At 38.8% G+C, this 25,335-nt stretch overlaps 2 protein-coding genes across 4 annotated transcripts in view; both read left to right on the top strand.

The window, feature by feature from the left end:
• Nucleotides 1-13,143, top strand: part of Nck1 (non-catalytic region of tyrosine kinase adaptor protein 1) — a 51,833-nt gene extending 38,690 nt beyond the window's left edge. The window contains exons 1-3 of one of the 3 annotated variants that reach the window (NM_001324530.1): nucleotides 589-719; nucleotides 9,475-10,187; nucleotides 11,774-13,143. In NM_001324530.1, coding sequence (NP_001311459.1) covers nucleotides 686-719; nucleotides 9,475-10,187; nucleotides 11,774-11,968 — 942 coding nt within the window. In that variant the 5' untranslated portion in view covers nucleotides 589-685 and the 3' untranslated portion in view covers nucleotides 11,969-13,143. Of the gene's footprint in view, nucleotides 1-588; nucleotides 720-9,474; nucleotides 10,188-11,773 lie in introns of those variants that run through there. The other 2 variants (NM_010878.3, XM_006510840.3) reach the window with 2 other exon arrangements.
• Nucleotides 13,144-20,971: 7,828 nt separating this feature from the next.
• Il20rb (interleukin 20 receptor beta) overlaps nucleotides 20,972-25,335 on the top strand; it is a 28,755-nt gene continuing 24,391 nt past the window's right edge. The window contains exon 1 of the mRNA NM_001033543.3: nucleotides 20,972-21,189. Coding sequence (NP_001028715.2) covers nucleotides 21,117-21,189 — 73 coding nt within the window. The 5' untranslated portion in view covers nucleotides 20,972-21,116. The remainder of the gene's footprint in view (nucleotides 21,190-25,335) is intronic.

Here is a 25,335-nt window from a genome sequence, read left to right as displayed (position 1 = left end):
GGTTTTCAGTTTCTACACTGACATTTCTGGTATATTCAACATTTTAATTAATCTGCAGTTATCATGGCATTTGACAGACCAGTTAACTTCTTATCTCTTAATTTTGAGAAACATCAGTTAACTGTACTCAGAATATTACAGTTATAGTTGTCTTCATTCCCCAGAGTTTGGGAATACTGTATTAAATTAGTGGTCACATCTAAATGATATGAATCTAGGTTTTGTGTTCAAATATCTAACCTCCCCTTTCCCCAGAATTTCTGCACCCCATTTTGATACCTTAAAACTCATATAATTTAATGAATTTGTTTCACAATAGCTGTGCTAGTAGAGACATTGTTTGGAAGTCAAGGGAAATGAAGAATGTATGTATTCATTTTTAACTATTAGAAACATACTAGCTTTAATTTTTTCTGTTACAATGAGTGAATTACAACTCCTGTTTTTGCTGCTGCCCTGAGTTACTTGTTCCACGGGTTATTTTATGGCTTAAGGGGAGAAAACAGTATTGGAAAAAGAGAAGCCTCAGTTTTGAAAACTTTTCTATTGCTTGGGTGTGGGCCAGGTCACATGGATTGGGTGTGGGAAGTTTCAGTGTTACAGAGCAGACCAGGAAGCTCACTGAAAATTATCCCGGAGCTGTGTCAACAAACTGTGAAAAGAGAACACAGAATTTTTATTCAAAATGGATTGGTTAAACATCTTTAAAGATTTTTTCAGTAAGTTATTTTGTTTATTAAGTCTGTAGTTTTCTTGTTCCAGATTTTTGAGTTGGATTTTATTTTCTTTGTGAATTCAGAGGGAAACTTTATGGAAAGAACTCAGTGGGTTTATGTAAGCTGGTACTTTATGCTGTTTGTGAAATAGAAGGTAAATGGCGATGATATTTTCACTGCTGTTAGTTTGATCTGGTAAATTATTTCAAAGTGTTTCATTGTGAATGCTTAGCAAATAGGGAGAGGATATACATGATTTGGATGTGAAGTAGAAAGTTGTACCACACACAGGCATTTGAAGTAAAGCAAGTCAGTTGTGAACAATTTGTTTACTCTCAACCTTTGAGGTAACATAATAGGGTTTTTTTTTGTTTGTTTTATTTTGGTTTGGTTTTTGTTGTTGTTTTGTTTACTGAATTTTACTTAAGCTTTGTTGAAATAATGTCAAGATAACATTTAATAAGAGTTCTAGTAAACTACAAGTATTGACTTACAAGTAAACCACTATGCTAACTTAACTTGGCTCTGCTGGTAGCATGGTTGCGATAATTGTGTGCTTGATTGTATCTCTTTGAATATTTGCTAAGTGTCTTTACAAAAGTGAAGAGAGAAATTATTCTAGAAGTCTCTTAAGAGTCAGAAAGCCTAAGGAAACAGTGATCTAATGAGAGTCCAAGAGAAAGGCAAAGGCAGGGAGTAAGCACTGTGGAAGAGGACGTGGCCATTGCAGTGTGTGGGCTTTTGTCTCCTCCTTATCTTTGATGGCTGACCGATTCCTACATTCTCCCTTCTAACTCCTATTTACTTTTTAGAGAACAAATACAGTTTTAGATCTTTGAGATTCCAGTTTTAAGCTAATTTTCTTTTACACATTTGTATGTATGTGTGTGTACAAGCCTGTGTGCATGTGGGTACATGTTATAGAGGCCGAAAGCTAACCTCAGGTGCCATCCTCAGGAGCACCAGCCGCCTCTTTCCAGGGAGACAAGTTCTCTCATTGGTTTGGAGCTCATAATTGTGCTGCCAACACACCCCAGGTGTTTCGTCAGCTCAGGGATTATAAAATTGGGTTAACACACTTGGCCTTTTTTACCTGGGTTCTGGGTAAAAAATGAGGTTATTGTGCTCGTGGGGCAGGTAGTTACTAACTGAGGCTCCCCTCAGCTCTTTATTCATTAATTTATGAACACATTTTTATAGAGAATCTAATGCAAGCTGTATAAAAACCAGCTCGATGGTTTGGCAAGATTGTTCAGCACTTGTCATCAAGCCGGACAACCCATATGATCCCTAGAACTGCATGGTAGAAGGAAAGAACTGATTTCTACAAACTGTTCTCTTACTTCAGCATATTCATGTGCACATACATACACGTACACATATCAAAATAAATGAACAAATAATGTAATAAAATAATTTTTTAAAATTTGTATGAAATATTAACTCTTGCAGAATCTGTTAGGGAGTTAGATGATCGTAATTGTTAATAATGTAGGTGGGTTTCTATCTAGGTGTGGTCATGAGTGGTTTTTTGGCTTTTTTTTTTTTTTTTTTTTTCTGAGACAGGGTTACTCAGTGTGTTCCTGGATATCTTAGAACTCACTGGCCTCAAACTCACAGAGATCTGCCTGTCTCTGCCTCCCAAGTACTAGAATTAAAGGCATGTACCACCATGCTTGGCATGAGTGGTAATTATTAATAAACCAGAAAATATATTAAAAGATGATGCATATAAAGCATATTCAGTCCTAACTGTATCTGTAGTCCAAGGACTAAGATTTTATAGTTTTGTAAGCAAAATATTCCTTTCCTCAATCCCTATAATATTGATGTTTATTTTGCTAGCAACCTTGTCAGAGTAGAGACAGGTTTTCATTCACCTAACTTCTAAATGGACTTGAAAAATAGAGAAAACAGGATTATATGTTCTTCATTTGGTAGTCAGGATACTTTGAAAACAAAAATTACAATATTTGTCATTTTAGATAAAATAATTATAATCTGTGATTTATTTCATGTAGACAGATGAAGAGATGAAGTGCAAAATGGTCTGTAATATATATATTTGTATTTATAATAAATTAGTTCTACTCTCAGATAAACTATGTATTAGCTTTGTAGTCTTAATACATAGCTAAACTGTTTTTTTATTTCCTGTTTGGGAAAAAAATCAACTTTTGGGCAAGACCAGATGATCCTGGAAAGTCCCTTCCAGCTCTACAAGTCTGACAGTCTTGTGTGTGTCGTGGGAATCGGGGGAAGTCCACAAGGGAGAAGCAGGTTTGAAGACGTGAGAGCAGAAGAACAGAGTGGGATGATAATTCAGGGAGGAATTAGAAGCGGCAATACTTTCTCTGAACCCATTCTGTCGAGCATTTACTTAGTGATTAAGTGAAAGAAAGCTAGTATTGGAAGCAAAACCTAATAAAAAATTGAAAAGATTGATAAAAATCAGCCTGGGAATGGCTGACACAAAGAAAAAAATTTAGTAAGAGCTGCTGTGGTTGTGTTGGTGCAGAACTCCATGGTGGCCTTGATTCAAGTCTTAGAGTTACTCAGGTGAGGGCCTGCAGCAGCTTTCTTACATATATTCTGGCCAGCTAAACGTGGCAGTTTGTTCACTTGGTATCTGATGCTTTCAGACTCTGACATTAAGTTTATTAAGGGATATGAAAGCAGTTTATATAAGGAAGAGTTATTAGTACAAAGATTTGCCTGAGAAAGAATAACACTATCATAGAGATTGAGTTAATCTTTTTCTTTAAGCAAGGTTTCACTTTGTAGAACAGCTTGGCCTCACTTCAGAAATCTGCCTGCTTCTGCCTCTGAAGTACTGAGATTAAAGGAGTTTACCACCATATTCAGTTGGGTCTTAAAAGCTTTTGAGGAAGTTATAATGCATTGTTCTTGTTAAAAACATTGCTATAGGGAGTTAGAGAGATGGCTCAGTGGATGAGACCACTGACTACTCTTCCAGAGGTCCTGGATTCCATTTTTAGCACCCACATGATGGCTCATAAACTTTTATAGCTAGTCCCATGGGATCTGTTGTTTCCTTGTGGTATGCAGGCATACATGTAGACAAAAACAAAACAAAACCCCACATAGACATTAAATAAGTAAATAATAGGGGCTGGTGAGATGGCTCAGTGGGTAAGAGCACCCGACTGCTCTTCCGCAGGTCCGGAGTTCAAATCCTAGCAACCACATGGTGGCTCACAACCATCTGTAATGAGATCTGACTCCCTCTTCTGGAGTGTCTGAAGACAGCTACAGTGTACTTACATATAATAAATAAATCTAAAAAAAAAAAAGTAAATAATATTTAGCCAGATAAGGTGGTACAAACCTTTTAATCCCAGAACCTGGGAGGTACGCGGCAGGCAGATTTCTGAGTTTGAGGCCAACCTGATCTACAGAAGAGTTCTAGAGCAGTCAGAACTACCTAGTGAGACCCTGTGTCGACTCCCTCTCCCTCCCCCACAAACATACATAAAATTTCTAGAGAAGACCATATAGACAGAAGCTATACAAACATTTTTGAAGTAAGAACAACATCAAATATGACTGCTTCAGAGTTATCTCCCTCCTCAGTGTATATATGTGACTATTTCCCTCCCAACCCTGGCCAGGTTGGTCCAACTGTGTCATGATAATAAAGGCTTATATAATTCTGAAAAATAACAAAAAAAACCTGACAACTGTTATCTATTGAGTGCCTACTATGTGCTGTGTATTATCCTAAGCACTAATATATACACTTAAAAAAACTCTACAAAACTTTGTAATATAGTTTTATACATATCAATATTTTATAAAGGTACTGAAGTTTAAAAATTAAATAACTTGTTTAAATTAAATAAGATGACAAGGGGAAAATATAAATTTAAGTCTTTTAAGTTTTCATAATAGACCCCTTAAGACTTACAATCAGAATAAGAGTAGCAATGGAATAAAATAATTTGGGGAAAAAAAACCAAATTGAAGGTAGGATGATTGTGGTAAACTAAAATGCTAGATCAAGATGTGCTATGAATGTAGTGGGGTTTTTGTTTGTTTGTTTTTAAAACAAACAGAATCTCACTATGTTGCCAAAGCTGTTTTGGATTCCTTGGTTCATTCAGTTTTCCTTAATAACTGAGACTATAGACCATGAGCTACCGTGTATCAGCTGTGACTCCCAGAATTTACAGGTTGAAACCTAACCATCAATGGAATGGTATTAAGATGTGGAGGAGCTTTAGGTAGTGACTAGCTTATTAAGGCAAAAACCTTCATGAATTAGATTAGTGCCATTGTGTAAAACATTTGCAAGCTTGCTTATTTATCTCTTACACCATGTGAGCACTGAACTCTAAGGAGTAAAAACCTCATTATTTAGTCTTTAGCTTGGACTTCCAGCTTCCAGAACTATGAGAAACAAATATTGGTTAACTGTAAGCTGTGTGACTTACGTATTATAATGAGCAGGCAGAACAAAGGAAGATAGGTGGAATTTTGGGGGAAAGTAATATTGATTCTGAAGCTGATCTAAAAGAAAGGATCTAATCCTTGGTAATTATCACGTAAATGGTTAGGTGACTTAATACTTTAAAAATTATTTTGTAAAATATTTTTGTATTAACCTTTGTTGATAGCAGATTGTAATGTCCATTTTCTGGTAATAGAAACAAAGTTGTAAAGCAGGAAAATACAACCTACTGTTACACATACATTTGTTTAGAAAAATGTATTATAGTTATTTATTGTGTGTGCACACCATGCACGTGCACATGAGCACTTGTTTGTTCATGTGCATACCGCAGCACAGATAAGTAGGTTAGAAAACAACTTATGGATGCTTGTTCCCCATTCCATCATGCCGGATCTCCATTCCATCATGCCGGATCTCCATTCCATCATGCCGGGTCCCCATTCCATCATGCCGGATCCCCATTCCATCATGCTGGATCTCCATTCCATCATGCCGGATCCCCATTCCATCATGCCGGGTCCCCATTCCATCATGCCGGATCCCCATTCCATCATGCCGGATCCCCATTCCATCATGCCGGATCTCCATTCCATCATGCCGGGTCTCCATTCCATCATGCCGGGTCTCCATTCCATCATGCCGGGTCAAACAGGGTCATTAGGATTGGTAGGAAGTACTTTTACTCACAGAGCCATTTGCCTCCGTTTGTTCTTTTTTCTGGTAAAGATTAATGGAACATTTAATATAGGCGAGGCACTGGGGATAGAGAGTGGGGAAAAGCAGGATGCTCGGCCTGTATTTAGCATTAAGGTGAAAATAAAAAAAAAAACTGTAATAGTAAAAGGAGAAACACATAGACTCTTTGGGGGAGAGGAAAGGAAATCTTCAGTGAGTAAATACATTATCTCTGCCAAGTTTTGAAGAATAGATGGGAGTGTTCTAGTGGTTATAAGAAATTTGTTCTGCCTGTGGTATGTTATAGTAGTAGTTGGAGAGGAGGAGGCATGTTGTTGAAGACATGTTCACAGAGATATGGAGAGCCTCTAGTGTATGGAAACTGTACCATGCCCTTAGATTTCTTCCTTTAAATATTTCTCATCTCTAGATTAATGCAGATTGTTTTTAATGTGTTCTCATTTGAGATATTAGTTGTTGAATTTTTCTAGAAATTCTTTATTTTCTGGTAATATGTAATCAGAATGCATATATAATTGGAATATCTATAACTAGTTATAGATATTTTCTTTAGGATTAAAAGTCATTTGGATTAAGAATTTAATTTTCAGTGAAAAGTTTAAAATATTTTATTTCACTGTACTATTTACGCTGTATGTCCGCTCCATATACAGTTTTCGATGGTGTAGTGCATGCAAAAGATTAGTAAACCATGAACACTCCTCACTGAAAGATATGCCTTGTATTTGATTTAAAAACAAAATAAAACAAAAAACTCAGTACAAAAAAAAAAAAAAAAAACCCAAACTATTATACAGTTATTTGTGAAGTACAAGATCCGGGACGTTTTAACAAGAAGTGCTTAAATGTCCTTGGGTGGGAGGGTAGGTTGGTTTGAATCTAGGTATACTATCAGTGATGAAGAGGGACTTTCTTCCTTTATGCCTCCCCATCTTAATTCCTCTATTACTGCTTCCTTTGTGTTTCATTTCTTACAATGTGCTGTTTTCTTAATCTGTTTCCTTTTGTAGTTTTTAGGTTTTCCTTGGAAACTACCCTGGAAATTACAATTAGCATTTTGTTTTTAACAAGTTTAAGTCATTCCCAATGTGGTTTGGATGGTATAAATAACTGTTCCTTATATCATTATATATTATCTCTTTATACACTGCCTACTTACTTAGGCTGAAAATATGATTTATGTATTTTTAAATCATATAGGAACAAAGGAAAAAAGTTGGGCTAGTACTGACTTTATATTTACCATTGTTGTTTATTTCTTCTCTGTTTTTAAAATTTATGAGCTTTTAATTACATTTCCACATTCACTTTCTTCCCTCCAACACTTCCCAAGCACCCTTGCTCTGCACCCTCCTTGAAATACACGGTCTCTTTTTCTTTAATTGTTGGTGGTGTTGGTATGTGTGTGTGTTCTTAAATATTTAATACAATCTGCTCATTCTGTATAGTGTTACTCCTATGTATGTTTGCAGGGCTGACAATTTGGCATTGGAGAATTAACCAGTGTGCTCTTCTTGGGGAAGGTGTCTGCTCTCAGCATTCCTTAGTTGCCTGTATGTTGTTCTTTGGCTAGGGTCGAGGCTTCTTGCACTTTAGTTCACATTAGCTTGTCTCTGTTGGTGGTATTCTTTTTTCTTGCTTTGTATGACTTCATTTTTTTTCTTCTGTCTGATGTCTTTTTTATTTCCATCTAGAAGACTATTTTTTACATTTCCTTAAAAAGCACAAGTTTATTGGTGATGAGTTAAGAATGTCTTAAGTTCTTTATCTTTGAGGAATTGTTTGATTATTTTTTGTAAAGTCTTTATTCTTATTCATATGGCTAATGAAATCTGTTTCATAGCTAGTATTTTGACATTGTTTTCTTAAACATACAGAACCAAAAGAAAATGGGGAATGGAAATCTCCATTTTTATAGTTTGGCTGTATGCTTGTATACTCTTTTAATATTTGGCCAAGCCATTTACAATTCTGTCTTGGACTTTACCTACTAAGTTGTAGGTCAGCAGAGATAAAGATCAAGGTGGGTTTTTTCTCTAGACTTTTCCATAGCATCCGTCCAGCCCTGATCACATTTGTGATCATGTTGGTTCCTGAGAACATACAGGAGCTTTTAAGTACCTCATTTCCCCATGTGTTACCTTTCTTACTATCTTCCTTTTCCAGCTTTTTGATTTTTCTTCATTGTCCCAATCCACCTAGGAAGACAACCTAGCTCTGGAATCAGAGGTCCGAGGTCTGTTAGGTAGCTATCCTCAGAGTAACTGCACTGGGGGAGGGAGACCAGTAGGAAGGCCTCTTTCCTGCTTCAGCATCTTAACAGAAGCAGCGCTTTCTTCACTGAGCCTTGCCCTGCCACTTCGCTTTCTTCACCAGATTCCATGATTTACAAAATTGATACTGACAGTGCTTGCCATCTCATTAACTGATCTTTAGAGGAAGTCCTGAAATTTCTACTCTGCCATTTTTAGTGATGTCACCCTGCTGTAAAGATTTCTCATAATGATGACCTCATTAGCCAGAAGTAAGGAAATTAAGGACACAGTTGATTTAAAGGTATAGAAGGATATTTTTTTTAAAGGAGGGATCATTTTTATTTGGACATGAATACAGGTTTGAGGTGTTGGTTACATCTAACAGTGTCTGTTGATAGAACTCTTAGTGTTAAGATTCCAGATAGAGCAAGGGTTTAAATCTTCAAGTAAATCTGAAAAAATCTATAGAAGTTAAAAGGAAAGTATATGGGGTTTTTTTGTTTTTTTGTTTTTTGTTTTTTAATGTAGAGAAGGCCAACTATGCCATCTTGGAAAAATATTTTCAACTAAGGACTTACTAGTTCATTCATCAATTACTTTCTCCTGCTCACTAATATATAAACTATAGGCACTGAAGATAAAGGGGGAAATTCTAGTTTTCTGTCCCTAGGAAGCTGACTCTTCTATTAGGAAGCAGACAAGTAATAGAGTATAAGACATTGTTACAGCAAGGCTCACAGGGGACCAGAGAAACACAGGAGTGAGCAAATGTCACGGTAAGAGGGGCAGCATGAAAACATGGAGAGCTTGCCTGTGATCTTATTTTTCATATGAAAAGATGAAAAGGCCAAAGAGGCTAATAATTGTGTGTTACATATATAACACATTATATGATCTGGCTTTGGAAACTAAGAAATTAGTAAATGAGATTACCCAGATATAATTTTATATGTACACAGGTACTAATTTAAATAGTTGTTTCATTTTTATACAGCTCGTTACAAAATCTTGGTCAATAAACTAAAATGTCCAAGTGTGGGATTATTAGAGTGTCTGTCTTCTTAGTTGTAGCTATGAAAGAAGTAAACCATTTTAACACGAGAAAATTCAACATGGCAACTTTATTATTATGCAGTTATTTCTTGGCTTTAGCAGGAGAAAAGAAGATAAACTTAATAGTTTATTTGGCTTGGTTATGGAAGAACAACTTGTATTTCATTTCCCAAAAGATGATCCATCATGTCATAGTCTGTTTGCTACATTTAGAGGCTTGGGTAAGGTAAGTGAATCAAGTTGAAGCTATAGTCTTATGGCCTCCTCTTTATTTAAACAGGTATTGGAAAAGTGAAAAGAAAACCCAGTGTTCCAGATACTGCATCTCCTGCTGATGATAGCTTTGTTGATCCAGGAGAACGTCTCTATGACCTTAACATGCCTGCTTTTGTGAAATTTAACTACATGGCTGAGAGAGAGGATGAGTTGTCATTGATAAAAGGGACCAAGGTGATCGTCATGGAGAAATGCAGTGATGGATGGTGGCGTGGCAGCTACAACGGACAAATTGGATGGTTTCCTTCAAACTATGTAACTGAAGAAGGTGACAGTCCTTTGGGTGATCATGTAGGTTCTCTGTCAGAGAAATTAGCAGCAGTTGTCAATAACCTAAATACGGGTCAAGTATTGCATGTTGTACAGGCTCTTTACCCGTTTAGCTCATCCAATGATGAAGAACTCAATTTTGAGAAAGGCGATGTAATGGATGTTATTGAAAAGCCGGAAAATGACCCAGAGTGGTGGAAATGCAGGAAAATCAATGGCATGGTTGGCCTGGTGCCAAAAAACTACGTTACCATTATGCAAAACAATCCATTAACCTCAGGTTTGGAACCATCTCCTCCACAATGTGATTACATTAGGCCTTCACTCACTGGGAAGTTTGCTGGCAATCCTTGGTATTATGGCAAAGTCACCAGGCACCAGGCAGAAATGGCATTAAATGAAAGAGGGCATGAAGGAGACTTCCTCATTCGTGACAGTGAATCTTCGGTAAGTTGATTTTCAAAGGAAATGAAAATAGAGCTCCATGCATTAATAAATAAGGTTGGAAAGGTTGAGTGGCTGGCTTCCTTAAGCCAAACTGAGGTGTGATCATATTGTTCTTTCCAGCGTGCCTGTTTTGAGTAAGATATTGAGTACTGAATATGCTGTATTAAGAGACTTTCTTCAGTTGTATTAAATTTGCATATCTGGAATATTTCTGTCCCATTAAACTTAAAAATGGGGCAGGCTGAGCATTGGTTTCTTCCTGGAGAGTAGGATGATGCAAATTAACTGCTACTAGAGATAAGAAAGCCGTCACTGTAGTTCTTGCAGGAAATCTCTTAAATATAAAAATTGTTTCTTTATAAATTAGTTGTTTGATTAAAATCTCCCTCTTTTTTTTTTTTTTTTAAATGAGAGAATGACTCATTGTATAACTCGGTCTGCCCTGAAACTCACTGTGTAGGTAGACCAGGGTGCCTTGAACGTATAGATTTACTATATCTGACTTAAATTATTCACCTCAACCTGCTTAACACCATTTAAAATATATTTGCAATAAAAGGTAAATTATGTTGCAGTACCAGCTAGACAGTAAAGCCATACAAATTGAAAAATGACATCATTAATAATCTCTTAAAAGTGTTCCTTTGAATGTTAAAATTTGACAGTTGTTTTTTAAAAATTCTTTTTCCTGATAAATCACTGCTTTTCTGTTTATCAGATCATGGTTAGTACTGGTTTTTTGTAAATACATTGTACAGAAGGTTGAATGAGATACAGTGGTGTGTGTATGAGACTGAGATAATTGAACCTCCTGATGAAAATTGGGAGAAATCTGGCCTTTAGCCTCTCAGGAGTCAGAGGGTTGCTAACAGACAAGATAATGGGAGTCCATTTTCTTATTAAAATCCTGATATGCAGAGCATACCATTTAAAAGTCACTATTCGTGACTTGACATTATTCAGAAATATTAGGTTTAAAATGACACCTGCAGCTGCCACCACCTAATTAAGAAAAAAGCCGGGCGGTGGTGGCGCACGCCTTTAATCCCAGCGCTTAGGGGGCAGAGGCAGGCGGATTTCTGAGTTCGAGGCCAGCCTGATATACAGAGTGAGTTCCAGGACAGCCAGGGCTGTACAGAGAAACCCTGTCTTGGGGATGGGGGGGAAATTTAGTTGAATTTTTATTTGTCCATTATTTTTGAAAATACAGAGTATTATATAAGTCAGTTACTGTTCACTCTGAACTGATAGGAGATGGAGTGAAAGTCTGAAATTTCTGATGTTTTCTCTTGGGCTTCTGAAAACTACTTTTTGTGTTCACTACTTTGTGGGTACTGTAGATAACTGTTAGGAGACACTAGCACCCTATTACCAGGTAATGGATCCTAGGCATGCTCTCTGAGCCTTATTTTTCTCATTTATATAAAAAGGGTTTATTTTGAGGAATAAAGAAGAGTATGTAAATAATTTAGTATAGTGTCTTGTACTTATTAGTAAATGTTCAGATTTCAGCAGTTATTTTTTATCTTACCTTCTGATACATGGCTTTCAAAATGCTTACTTCCCCCTCCCCCTTTCTCTTTTAGCCAAATGATTTCTCAGTATCACTAAAAGCACAAGGGAAAAACAAGCATTTTAAAGTCCAGCTGAAAGAGACTGTTTACTGCATTGGGCAGCGGAAATTCAGCACCATGGAGGAACTTGTAGAACATTACAAAAAGGCACCGATCTTTACAAGTGAGCAAGGAGAAAAATTATATCTCGTCAAGCATTTGTCTTGATAGTGCTCGTCAGCAGTGACTGTTCCACAGCTTTAACTGGTCATGTAACTGGAGACTGAGAAAGTGCTGGGCCAATTGTACTTGCTTGGAAAGTGCTGTTTCTAACTATATGAGAATTGACTATAATACATGAGTATTTTTGTTATAACTCAGCCCATACGTATATACTACATATGCAGTGCATCTCTATAGAAGAGTTCTTTATTCTTGGTCTTACTGTTTTCTTTGCTGTTTTTCTCTTTCCTTCCAACAATGAAGGTTTTGTATTCTGAAACGAATAATTTGGTTCAAAATCTTTATATGGAAGAATTCTTTTATTGCTGTTTCTTTATTTCCTTGTAAAGATATCCTGTTCTCCCATAGTTCCTCTTCACATAAAATTATATCTATATGGCATATGATAAAGGACATTCTTGTAAAGTGTTAATCTTTTCTGTGACTAAATAGCAATAATAAACAGAAAATAAGAAATTATTTTCAGATATTGCATCTGTCACAAGCCATTGTAAATATCAAGTATGTTGTTTGTGCCTTAATTTTTAACAATCCATTCATTGTATCCAAAAGACACCAGATAATAGGTTAGAAAACATAATTTATAGCCATTTTAAACAAAAATACAAGAATTTAGGGAGTGTCCCCCACACCTCAAGTACCCCCTTTCACGGGATTATTCATGAGAAGAGAGCAGTTTGGGCAGTTGGCTCTTGAAATGAAATGAATGTTCCTTAGGTTCTTTGATCAAGTATGGTCTATAGATTGTGCCATATTTATGCCACTGTGAAATAAGCCATAGTCAAGTTTGGGGAATACAGTAGACAATGAGATATGTAACTTTTTTTCCTTTCTAAACATCACTAATTCCTCATGTCAGTAATTTAAGGTTTTCAACTTTTCACCATCCTGATCCAGTATCTGATCAGATTTACTGGAAAACAACAACATTTTTCGACACTATTGAATATTAAACCCAAGGATACACATGAAAAGCAGGTGTTCTGCGCTGAGTGGGTCCCCTAGCCCCTCGTTACTTATCTTCTAGTTTCTTTAACTGGGAGACACACTGAAGTGATGTGCTATGGTTAGGTAAACAGTATTATCTAAAATTTTCTGTTTGTCATCTAGTACTTTGTGTGTGTGAATGAGAAACTAAAATACTGAGTCTGCTGTTGGTCACACTTGTCTTCCTTCTGAAATTGTTAATGTAAGTAAAGTAACAGGAGCCCCTGATGGCACAGAAGCACAAGGACAGATGTTGCTGTTCTCTGCTGGTTTAAACACTCACTGTACCGAATTTACAGCTGGTAAAAATAATAGTTGTGTAGTTTCACCTTTTCCTTCATTGTAGTAGCTTAAACATTTTAATTTAAATCTTTAACCATTGGAGGCTGATGTTGCCACTGGGTGGCAGCCCTGGCCTCTCCCACTAAGAAGTCCACAGATATAATTAAAGCACTGATGTATAATTTCAATCTTTATAACACCTGCTTTGAAAGCTTTTTAAGTTACGTTTGTCTTTAAGTACTCTTTTTTTTGTTGTTGGTTTTTTTGTTTTTTGTATTTTTGTTTAAGGTAAATGGTAGTAGATTGGTTTAATATAAGTAAAGATTATATATATGATACCTTTGGAGGTGTAAAATACTGTGACTGGTTTCAGAATGAGTAAGTAGGCAGTAAGCAATCTTAGCGTTTGATGACACTTTATTTTTTGCTTTCTCTTTGTATGTCCCCCTCCACTGAACAAAATGGACCTTTATAAAAAGAAGCAGATAACTTTATCATGGACATAGCTGTTACTGTGCCTGCAGCACAAGTGATGCTTTGGGAAGGCAGCGAGCAGTGCCGAGGTGGAATACATACATCCTGCTGTAGCTAGAGCTCGCAGAGAGCGGGGGTGCATCAGTAATGTCTGCACTCTTAACTTAGAATGAAACCCAACTATATACTGTTATTTTGTACCTCAAACATTTGATTGATTTTTTTTAAAAATGTTTTCGACTTTTCAACCAAAGTCTGTTCATAAAGCATGAGTTTTCCTTGGAGCAATTTTCTTAGGAATTAGAACAACCTTGGAAAATGTGTACATAGCTAGGAAGAAAGACTTATAAACATCCAAAACCTAGTGCTGTGTGTATCTTGACACACTACGTTCTGTGTGCTAGTTTTAGACTAAGAAGTGGGTCCTGGGAAATTGCTATTACAAAAGCTTTCTTCTGAATATGAAGACATGGTTAGTTCTCAAATTTTGATACACATCGCACCTGTAGTTCTGCCTGGCTTGTGTCTACAAAAACTTCTCTAAAATCTTGGAAGAGGTTTTGTTCTTAAACAGCTTTACGTATGGGTGCAAGCTTCATGACAAACCAGCCCCCCCCCCCCAAAAAAAAAACCAAAAACAACAACAAAAAAACCCTATAAATGTTATGTCTCTTATTTGGTCATAAATCTTGGGTGAGTTGTATATTTTCATAATGTGTATTGCATACAATCACTATGTTAACACACACACCTAAGACTATTAAAGCTGTTTTACAGACATCATTGAGCAAAATACAAAATACCCAGCCCAGAATTATAAGCCTATAATTTTGGCTGCCCATGAGGCTGAGGCAGGAGGACTATGAGGCATGCCTGGGTAATTTCTCAAGACACTGTCTGAAAAAAGAGTTGGGATTGCAGTTCTGTAGCAGAGCATGCTAGAAGCCTGGATTCTCTCCCAAGCACCACCAAACAAAAAAGGAAGCCAAGCCTATTGCCAGAGTACGGACACCTACCAATGAGCAACTTAGGTTCTTAGAACATTGCATGCAAATCATGTCATTTTAGTGTTCTGCCATTGCAGTCTAGGGTTGCAAATATATATATGGTCCATGAGGCGACTGTGGGAATTAGGAAAAGGCATTTTCTCCTCATACATCCCATGCCTTGTCAAAAAGTGTTGACTTTTACCCACTAATGGTGTAGCCAAATATAGAAGTATTGTTCAACTTATGTAGTATTCAACTTGACAGCACTTAAAACAGATTTCAGATAACATTGTAATTTATGGTTTAAAAATAAGCTAACAATGTGAGTTGAATTCCCTAGGTAGTAATCAACTTGGAACCTAATGTGGATGGTCTCATAGTACACATGTGAAAGACATTCAAGCAGAATAATAAAAGTCTTCCCCAACTCTTAACCCATAATTTATAGCCATATTGATTTATTGTTTCTTCCTATGTTTCCTATTGCATGTAGAATTTTTGGCCTTGAATATGAAATTGCCATTTTTCAGAAACAGTTCCTATGTCCAAATCAATGAATTTGGAGTGTAGCATTACAGCTTTTGCTTTTTCATTTTAATACTTTTATTACAAGACAAGAAATCTTTGTATAGCTTTCTTAACTGTTTTCTAGTTTTTTACAACTGTGGTCACTCCCTTGAATTTTGTTCACTATAAAACTATTATTTTCTGAATCACATCACAGAGGCTTGAAAAACAGACTCCTGATTCTGCTAGTTCTGTTAGTGTAGTGTTCAGCAAATCTATATTCTAAACACTGCAGGCAGCAAAACAAGCCTAGTCCACCCCCTCATTTCTTGCTGCTACATGTGTATTTCAAGTTTACTTATAGGAGTCTCTGGACTTAAAAGTATATGTTGTTTGCCTAGACTTGTTGGATGAAATAGGAAGTTAACTGCTTGCTGAGGTTTGGTTTGCTATCATTGGCTGTATACACAGATGAGTTTTAAACCAAAATCTGATTTTTTTTTCTGGCCAGGAAACTAATTTCTATCAATTTCACAACTGGCTTGATGCCTCCAGTAGCCTACCAGGGTCAGGCTGGCTGACATTTATCTTTGTAGTGCTGGACAGTAGAATAGGTGCCTCATGCATGCTAGGAATGTGCTCAACCAACTCTGACTTGAAGTGAGTGAGTGCATGACTTTACAGCACAGCAGATGCTGGCCTCACTGTTGCAAAGGTTTTCCCTCTATCGTACCTCATTGACAAACAGCAAAACAAAACAAAGTACTTTGAAGTAATAATCATGTAGGAAGAAAAGATTGTTTTAAACTGACTATTGGGCTTAGATAGATATTTATGAACTGGCAGGTAGGTATCTATCACTGGGAAATTGTCGAGACAAAAAGATGGATTCCAGAAAGTAAGTCTTGTCTAAATATAGGCTAAATGAGGAATAGCGGGGGTAATTTTGAACACCTATAGAGGAAATATAGTAACTCCTGAGTAAGCATGGCTTGTCTAGAGCAGTGTCGTCAAATGTAATGTGTGTTCTAGCTGTAGATAGAGGGGTATTATACAGAACAAATACTGATTTCATCGCTTGGTTTTAAGATTGAATTATTGCTGTAGTTTGATCTTGCATGTCCCTCAAAGTCCTGTGTTAAATCTTGGTTCCCATCTGTAGCACTTTCAGAAGGCGGTGGAACCCTAAGGAGGTTCTCTCCCTCCCATTCCTCATCTTGCCCTAAAATAATTCTACCTTTTTAAAGTTGATTCTTTGGTTGCTCAGGCATGAGGGTGTACTCACCCAGCAATACAATGAAAGCAAAAACAGGGCTGGAGAGAAGCCTCAGCAATTAAGAGCACCAAGTGCTCTTCCAGAGGTCCTGAGTTCAAATCTCAGCAACCACATGGTGGCTCACAACCATCCATAATGAGATCTGACACCCTCTCCTGGAGTGTCTGAAGACACCTACAGTGTACTTACATAGAATAAATAAATTTTGTTTTTTTGTTTCTTTAAAAAAAAACCAAAATCAAGGCTTTTGTGAAATTTGTAATCCATTAATTCCAAAAGATTAATTTCTTGAAGTCTGTCAGTAGATTGAAATGACTTCGTTCAAAGAGAGGTTTTTTGAATTTTGTTTGGTTTGTTTTTTACTTTTTAACTTTTTTTTTAATGTGTATGAATATTTTGCCTGCATGTGTGTCAGTGCCCTTGGAGGGAGACCAAGGGGATGGGATCCCTGAGAACTGGAAAAGGTTGAAAGCCACCATTAGGTGGGGGTGGGGAGGTGGGGTAGAAATTGAACCCAGATTTTCTGGAAGAGCAGCTGGTACTGTTAACCACTGGACCATTACTCCAGCCTCACAAAGGAAGTTTAAAAGGCATGCAAAAACTCTGAAAATTGGAGTCTGGCAATGTAGAAATTAAGTTGGAGTGGAGGAAATGTGCTGGATACAAAAGGGTATTAAAAAGAATTCTACTGTTTAAATTCTCTTCATCACTTCCAGGAAAAAGAAATGAGAGCTAAATGTCAGATATGCTTAAACACAATATATGGAGACCTTGGTGTGATGCAAGCAGAGAGGGTAAAGGAAGATTACAGGAAGAGAGTAAAGTAATTCTCCAGTTGACCTGTGACTGGACTCTTGACAGTCTGAAGAGTGAACCTTGAATTGGGGGTGGAAAAAAATGGCCATCAAAGTTTTCCTTCTGCCTCACTTTCTATATAAAGCCCGTGTTTTTCCTAACAAAATTAAATACTAAAGATTTAAGTAGCAAGTAGGAGGTAAGTGCTATTTTTAGACTCCCCATTTATCCATCCAGCTCACCAGTTCATCTTCAAAGCTGAATGATCCTTCAGTTCTGCAGAAAATTAATCCCAGAAGTGGCAGACAGCAGGGCTCGGGTGTAGATCAGATGGAAGAATGGTGTCTAGCCTGCACAAGCCTCTGGATTTGAGTTCCAGTGCAGTCTAAACCGTGCATGTTGATGTATACCAGTCCCAGCAATTTGGGGATGGAGACAAGATCAGAAAGTTAAAGATCATCCATGAATTTGGCTACAGAGTGAGTTTGAGACCAGTCTTGACTCCTTGAGACCTTGTGTCAACAACAAGAACAACAACAACAAAACCAAAATAGGGAGGCAACAGGATAAAGGATAATTTAGTTTGTGCACGTTGCATAGATATGCATCATAACTGGTTGATGAGAAAGTATAAGAGGAGAATTGACAGAGCCCAGCCATTGGGGGTGGGGGGTGGGGTTGAGCAAATGAGGCATAGCCATCCAGAAGCCGTCACCTAGTGGGATGGCCCAGACAGACAGAGGCATATCATCTGACTTTCTTACTGGGTGGTGCCCAGGCTTGAGAGAGATTAATTTAAAAACTACGATAGGTTAATAACATTACTTCTCACTGCCCTGTATGCTAAGTTTGGGACTGATTCACCCTGTAGATGGTTGTGAAAAATTGGCAGGTGTCTGTCAGGGTGGTAATGTTTGGCTGGTTTGTCTTGATATAGAGTCATAACCATTTTATGATCCCATGGCGTGGTATGATCCCATGGCGTGGTGGCGGACTGCCCCACAGCTCAGCTGTGTGTCTTAACTCTTGATTGCATTACTTCTGTCTGCGTTTCCTCTTCTGTCCTTTGATTCACTGAGTATTCTCAGTGTTTCCATCTCAAACTTTGCTCGAGTTGCTCTATCTGGAAGGCTGAGTCAGGAACTCATCTCACCCCTTCTTTTCAAACATAGGTGGGTGGATTCCATTTTGAGACCCACTTCCTGCTTATATTCTCAAAACCTTTATTAATTTCGTGGATCATGTTCCTTTTAGTGTTAACTGGGAAGCAGTTAAGTGACAAGAACTTGGGAGTTGGGCATATTCGTGCTGCATTTCCTACCCCCATTCTTGATTCCCACAACTATTTTGCAAGACATTTCTTTGTAAGTTGAAAAAAAAAAAAGGAAGGCTGCTGGGATTGGGTTTTTCCCCTGCATCAAATGGTCATTAGTTTTTCCATTTACTCTTCAGCCCACAGTGATCTAGGTTCTGATCCAAGGCTTCCACAGGAACTCCTCTTGCTGGGATTACAATGACTTTCCAGTTGTTATATCCAGGGAACATTGTTTAATGGTTAACTCACTGGGGACTCTCTTCTGCACTCGGCCTCAGCAATCACATCATGCCTCATTGTTTTCAGGACTGTCGTTTGTACTGGATCCACTTCTCTGAGCTAGCCTTCCACCCCACCCCTAGCTTTCTAGTTCATGTTCTTGCCTTGGTATGTATATCTATGAATTCACACCCTCCTTAATGGACATGTTCTTTGCACAAGCTCTCTCCATAGGCAGGGGAATGTTTCCATTTCCTTGACATCAATTTGAGATAGCTTATTTACATAGCGGGGAATGTGACTGCTCACATATGCTTCAAATCAAAGTGTATGAGGCTATAAGCATGCAGCCTCTTTCTACAGACCCTTAATCTGTCTGACTTGACCCCGCCTTACTCTGCTCCTTTCTATTCTCTCCACTGCTCTCTATCCAACCAGAACGGGAAAGTCCTGTTTGGCTCCACTTCCTGACCCCTCCCGATCCATGCAATGTGTAGGAGCCACTATTCTACTAAGTCCTACATCTTGAGGGTTTTTGTTGTTGTTGTTTTTCCCACGGACATAGGAAACCTAGAGAAGGCTGACAGCATCTCTCACCTGGATTTCTGATAGTCCCCTCTAGTCTGCCCTTCCTTACTTTCTCAGAAACCTTTTAAGGCTCAAATGTAGAATATGTCACCATCCGATATGAGCTTAAAACCCTGCCCTTGGTATTAACTGCTCTCAGGAGAAACTGGAAGTCCCTCAGAAAACATTTTCTCCTTAGTTCCGTACCCTGTGCCAATCTTCTCAGGAAACCTTCTACAGTCCCATAGAGTACACTGAGTATTTCTACTCCAGTATCCCCAGTGATCCCTTCACTGTATTCAATATTACCCCATGGTTATTTATGCCATGGTTATCTTTATCAGTTGGGAAAGGATAAGAACTGTGAATTCTCAGATTTTTGCACATAGTAAACTCCTAGTGAATGTTTGTTGAATGAATCAGTGGCTGTCCCAAAATTATCTTGCAAGTAAGTTACAAAACTGGAACCAAAAAACATTCTATTAAAAAAAAGAATCAATGTTTATTCTCAAACTGGTGTTCGTTTTACTGTTATAATTTGCACATTGGGGTTTCTAAAGTCCTCAAGGAATTGAAATTTAAGGGGCCAATTTCTATTGCAGGATTTCCCTTCAAAGTTTTAAAATTACTTTTAATTTTCCGTAGTACATTCTTAGGATTCAATACTTTTTTGCTTTTTGTTTTGTTTTTTTGAGACAGGGTTTCTCTGTGTAGCCCTGGCTGTCCTGGAACTCATTCTGTAAACCAGGCTGGCCTTGAACTCAGAAATCCGCCTGCCTCTGCTTCCCAACTGCTGGGATTAAAGGCGTGTACCACCACTGCCTGGCTCAGGATTCAATATTTTAAAAAAATATTTGGTAAAGAATCTTGTTCACATTTTTAATGTCCATTTGCGGTTTCTTCTAGTCAAGATGTCAAGTTTATTATGCCCTAGATTTTCTTTTTGCAGATTTGTAAATATAAAACTATTATTCTTTATGTTTTGACTTTTTTATTTTTGGTTTTTCGAGGCAGGCTTTCTCTGTGTAGCCCTAGCTGTCCTGGAACTCACTTTGCCTCTGCCTCACAACTGCTGGGATTAAAGGCGTGTGCCACCACTGCCCGGCTTATGTTTGACTTTGAAAATGGTATTTCTAATGGACGCAACAGGGCTGAGATGTAGCTCAGTGGCAGTGCTTGCGTAGCTTGCACAAAATCCTGTATTCAGCCCCTAGCACTGTAGAACACAGTAGTAATGGTCATCATTTACCTTCCCCGCTTCTCCAGAAGTGTGTATACGCAAACAGCCAATTAGCGCCCAGCTTGAATGAACAGGCAGAGAGCGGCTTGGCAGTGGAAGCTACTTGATGAGTAGGGAAAATAATCCTGGCTGCTCACTGGTAAGACCCAGGGCCTTCACAACAGCCTGGATGCCCAGATGTCTCCCTCAGGCAGATGTCTCAAGTTCCCCAGTTATCTGGAACTCTTACAGGCCACTCCCCTTGATGCAATATCTGGGTTTGGGCAAAAAGGAGGGTGCTGCAAAGCCCGCCCATTTTGAGCATTTGGGCCAGCTCCCCTTTCAGAACTGTTCAAGCTTCATTGCAACTCTGACCTCAGCACCAGCATCTGCTTCCTGAAGGGAGATGGCTAGGATGGACACACAGCCTCCTTCTGGAAGAAAACAGTGTCTCCGGGCAAGCTGAGTTTGCTAGAGACCCTCACACCAAACAGACCAGCACAATGATTTCCCAGGGAGTCTGGACAAGTCCGTTCATGTGGTTTTTCTACAGCATGACCTCAGGTTTTCTCACGGGTAAGAATGAATTTAAATACAACTGATAGTTTGGGCCTTGAATATAGGTTAAGGTGACAAATACTTTCCTGGGTTTGGGGTTGAATTAAAATGTCAATTTTTAAAAAACCTTTTAATCTCCATTTTCGCATCTCAAATGCCTGCATTCTATTTGGAAAATTTCCTCCTAATATCCACAGAACAATCTAGAAAGATGCCATTAATATAGTCTGCAGAGTTCTATGCATTTTGCAATTTCATCTGGTATTTGAAAGGTTAAGGTATAGTTATTGCAGTTATTTTCCATGTGGCACTTAAAATGATTAAAAATTCTGACAAATACAAAAAGACATTTATAAGCTTCATATTGGGCATGAGATTTATAAAAATTAGATTTTTCTTTGGTCATTATAGAAAAAGGTACTTCATACCATTTAAAAATAGATTTGGTTTGGGGCATTTTCTCTCCCAGTAAGATTGCATAATTTTCTGTTCCACTCCTGGTTTCTTGTAATTACCTTCTTTATTGTCCCCAAAGTGCAGCTCCTCCCTTACCTGTTAGTGTTTCTTTAAGTGACACTGCATTTAAGAGAAATTTCTCCAATATACTGGTCACTTTGTGGTGTTGGTGGGAGCCTTGTGTACTAAAGAAACGTTTCCAAGTTTAGCTGACATAGAAATGGATGGCATTTCCAGGCCCCAAACCTTCAGCATTCCGAAGGTTCAGCAAATGCTGCCCACTTGTCTATATATGCGGGGCTCGTCCTGCATTTATTTGAGCTTATGTCTCACTCCTTTCAGAAAACTAATATAGATTGCAGGCCACTTGCTGTCTCCACAGTATATGCATTCTATTACTGCTTGCTTGCCTTGGCCTTCGTTGTTATAATTTTCCCACGGGGGCTGTTGAAATGGTTCGGTTGGTAACTGTACTTTGTTGCCAAGCCTGACAACTGAGTTCAATCCTCAGAACTCAAACGGTGGAAGGAGAGGGCCAGCTTCCTCAAGTTGTCCTCTGACCTCCACAAACTTGTCATGGCAAATAAGCCAGTCTGCCAACCCATGTGTCCTCCTGCTACACCCACCCCACCACGTATCAGTGTCTGTGTCTGTACATGTTTGTGACTTCCTAGTTTAGCCACTGGTCGTATAACATCATTTTCCCATTTGTGAAGTGTTTATAACAGCCACCTTAAAGTCTTGAGGAGTTAAAACAAGACAATACAAAGAAGTTTTAAAAACTTTAACACCCCTGCCCCAAATGCTAATTATTCTTATCTTTTGGTATTACAAATAATGGTGTCAGAAAATACTTGTTTTAGCTAAAGTTGCCTTCATGCAATTTTGAGCATTTGCTCAGAACTCTGTAGGCGAACATTGCAAACGCAGAGTGAACTTCTATTGCTTACTAGATCACTTGGTAGATGAGTAAAGTTGACTTGCTTCGCCTTTTCCAAATAAAAGTGGGTGACTTAGGAAACTGTTTGCTAATACTAATAACAATGACAGCCTGCCTCTAACTTCCTTCCTTCTTCTCTCTCTCTCCTTCTCTTCTTTCTCTCCTAAGATCGGACCTATGACCTAATGCATCTTGATGCAATTGCTCTACTATTGAACAGTATTCTCAGAGCCTTGTCCCTGCTTGTTTTTTGCTTAGGTTTTTGTAACTTTCTGTTTTTCAGTTGGAGTTTCCCTACATTTTCAAAGCTGCCTTGAGCTTGCTCTGTAACCCAGACAGGGCTTGGATTTGCAATCCTCCTGCTTTGCCTTCCATGTAGATTGAATTCTTAACCTGTGCCAGTAAACATGGCTTACATTTCTGAGCACACCGTATCTTCTAGATTAACAATAAAAGTTCTTCAGACATGTTAGTCTGCAAGGTGGGTCTGATGACCCCCATTTTACACCAGTAATCAAGACTCGGAAAGGTTCAGTTCTTTTGTCCAGGTATTTGATGAATGGGGGAATTGGCGTTCAACTCTAATTTAGCATCTCCAGACAGAAGTTCTGCGTGTGCTGTCCTTCTGTGGAGAAGGAGGGGAGACAGATGTAGGTGAGAAAAAAAGGAGGGGTGACAGAGCGAAGGGATTAAGGGGATGAAAGCCTTTCCCAGTGAATGCATTTACCTTAAAAACTTGGAGGAAAGGGTGACGGAAGGAAAACCAAACAAGCAGAGGTGACAAGAGGGGTCCAGGGAGGAAGAGTTTGCCCTGTGGCTTAATGGAGGATGCCTTCCTGCTGCCTCCCTTGCATGCACCTAAGATTTTAGGATACAGATGTTTGGGAGATGTGAGTCTTAGAGCCACTAAAAGGACCCCGACGGCTGAGAGATGAGGAGAACCATCAGGCCTAAACTAACTCCTTCTGAGAGTCAAGGTGCGTGTGGCTCACTTGCTCAGTTTCCTTCACTTAGTGTCTCTGAGCTCCTTTTCTGTGATGGGCTCTGAGCTAGGTGCTGATTAGAGATGAGCAAAACCATCCCCTGTTTACAGTAAACATAAAGCCTGCTAGAAAATACACTGCAGCCTTCAACATCTGGAGATTTAACGTATTTGAAACCGTTCTTTATCCCCCGGAAGTGAGCTCTAGGTCAGTGTTCCAGTCTCAGAGGAACTCTGAGGAGCTTTTTACAAATGTAACTGCCAAGGCTGTGTGGCCAAGGATCCCAGATTCATCTGGGGAGCAGCCTAGGCACTGGGAGTTTAGAAGCTCCATGGGTGGGGCTCTTTAGAGAAGTGGATGCTTACAAGACTGGGCAAGGAGAATGCAAGATGAGACAGGAACAACTCGTGGTAAGCAATGAAGTGCTTAAAATAGGATGAGGGCCCGAAAGTAGCAGAGCATCTTGGGTTGGATTTTGGAATGGAAACAGTTGTTCGTGGGAGAACTGGCAAAATCCAAATCAAGTCTGGGATTTTGTGTGTGTGTGTGTGTGTGTGTGTGTGTGGTCATTGAACCACAGCGTCCCTTAGTTTTGATAACTGTGTCATTTGGAATGGGTAGATCTAGAGTTATTATTTTAAAGTCTATTGACAAGGCTGGGTGTGGTGATGCATGTATTTAAACCCAGCACTCAGAAGCAGAGGCTGGTGGATCTCTGATTTTGAAGCCAGGAAAGGCTACTTAGATCCTGTCTCAAAAAAAAAAAAAAAGCAAAAACAAAACAAAAAACAACCCCAAATCAAAGCAAATTGACAAGAGGAAAAAAATGGAAAGGGGGGCGGGGAAGTGCCAAGAACCAAACGGACACAAGAATCAACCTGAAAGAGTTTCCATAAGCCAACAGTGGAACAACCGAATAACAAATGAAGTAATAGTAGCATTGGGGTTTAACTATAACATGAAGGCAGTACCTAGGAGTCTATTTTATCTACGTAAATCACTGGAAACATAGCCAACAGTGGAGGACTGCCTCTTCCTTACGGAAGAATCCCAGTTCAGTCAAAAGAGACTCAGATTACAGCTGTAGTGATTGCTGAAAGAGCTACCTACCAACACCTGCCAAAATTAATGTATGACAGGCTGAAAGGAATTTACATACTCTCACATGTCTCTCCCAGCACATTTATTAACTTTAACAGGTAAATTGGTAGCTTCACAGATCAAGATTAACATCTGATAATTACACATATTGATACTGTGTCCTGTGCGTACAAGGCAAACTCGTATAAACATTTTGCAATCGGTTGCTTGGGCTTGTCCTGGTTTGGGGCATGTAGAAAGATGGAAATGAGTGCCTACAGCAAAAATGCACAGTAGACTTTGCCTGGGAGTTTTGGTGTATCTCATGGAAGAGGGCCAAGTGGAGCATATTAGGCCTTGGGGACATCTTTGTTGCATCAAGGTACACGTCCTCACTTAGCCGGAGAAACTATTCACGGCCTCAGACCAGACTCCACTCACTGTGTTTGGACTTCATAGGGCAGGCAGTGGTTGAGGACATAACAGCGTATGGGGAGCCAGGGGTCTTACTATGAGGTCATAGGCCAAGAGATGCTGCAGCCTAACTGGATCCAGTGGCTTACCAATGTTGTCCTGAACATCTCCTTCGGGGTGCAGCCACGTAACTGAGACCTGTCTCCAGCTAACACGACAAAAGGGACAACCTAAGACTGATCTCCCAGCCGCCCTCAGGAAACTAGGATGGGGGAGGGGGCTTCACTGGTC

The sequence above is a fragment of the Mus musculus genome, chromosome 9 (genome assembly GCF_000001635.26).
Source record: "Mus musculus strain C57BL/6J chromosome 9, GRCm38.p6 C57BL/6J".
NCBI lineage: Eukaryota > Metazoa > Chordata > Mammalia > Rodentia > Muridae > Mus > Mus musculus.
Note: the sequence above shows the minus strand (reverse complement) of the source record. Positions and strands in the feature narration are given on the sequence as shown.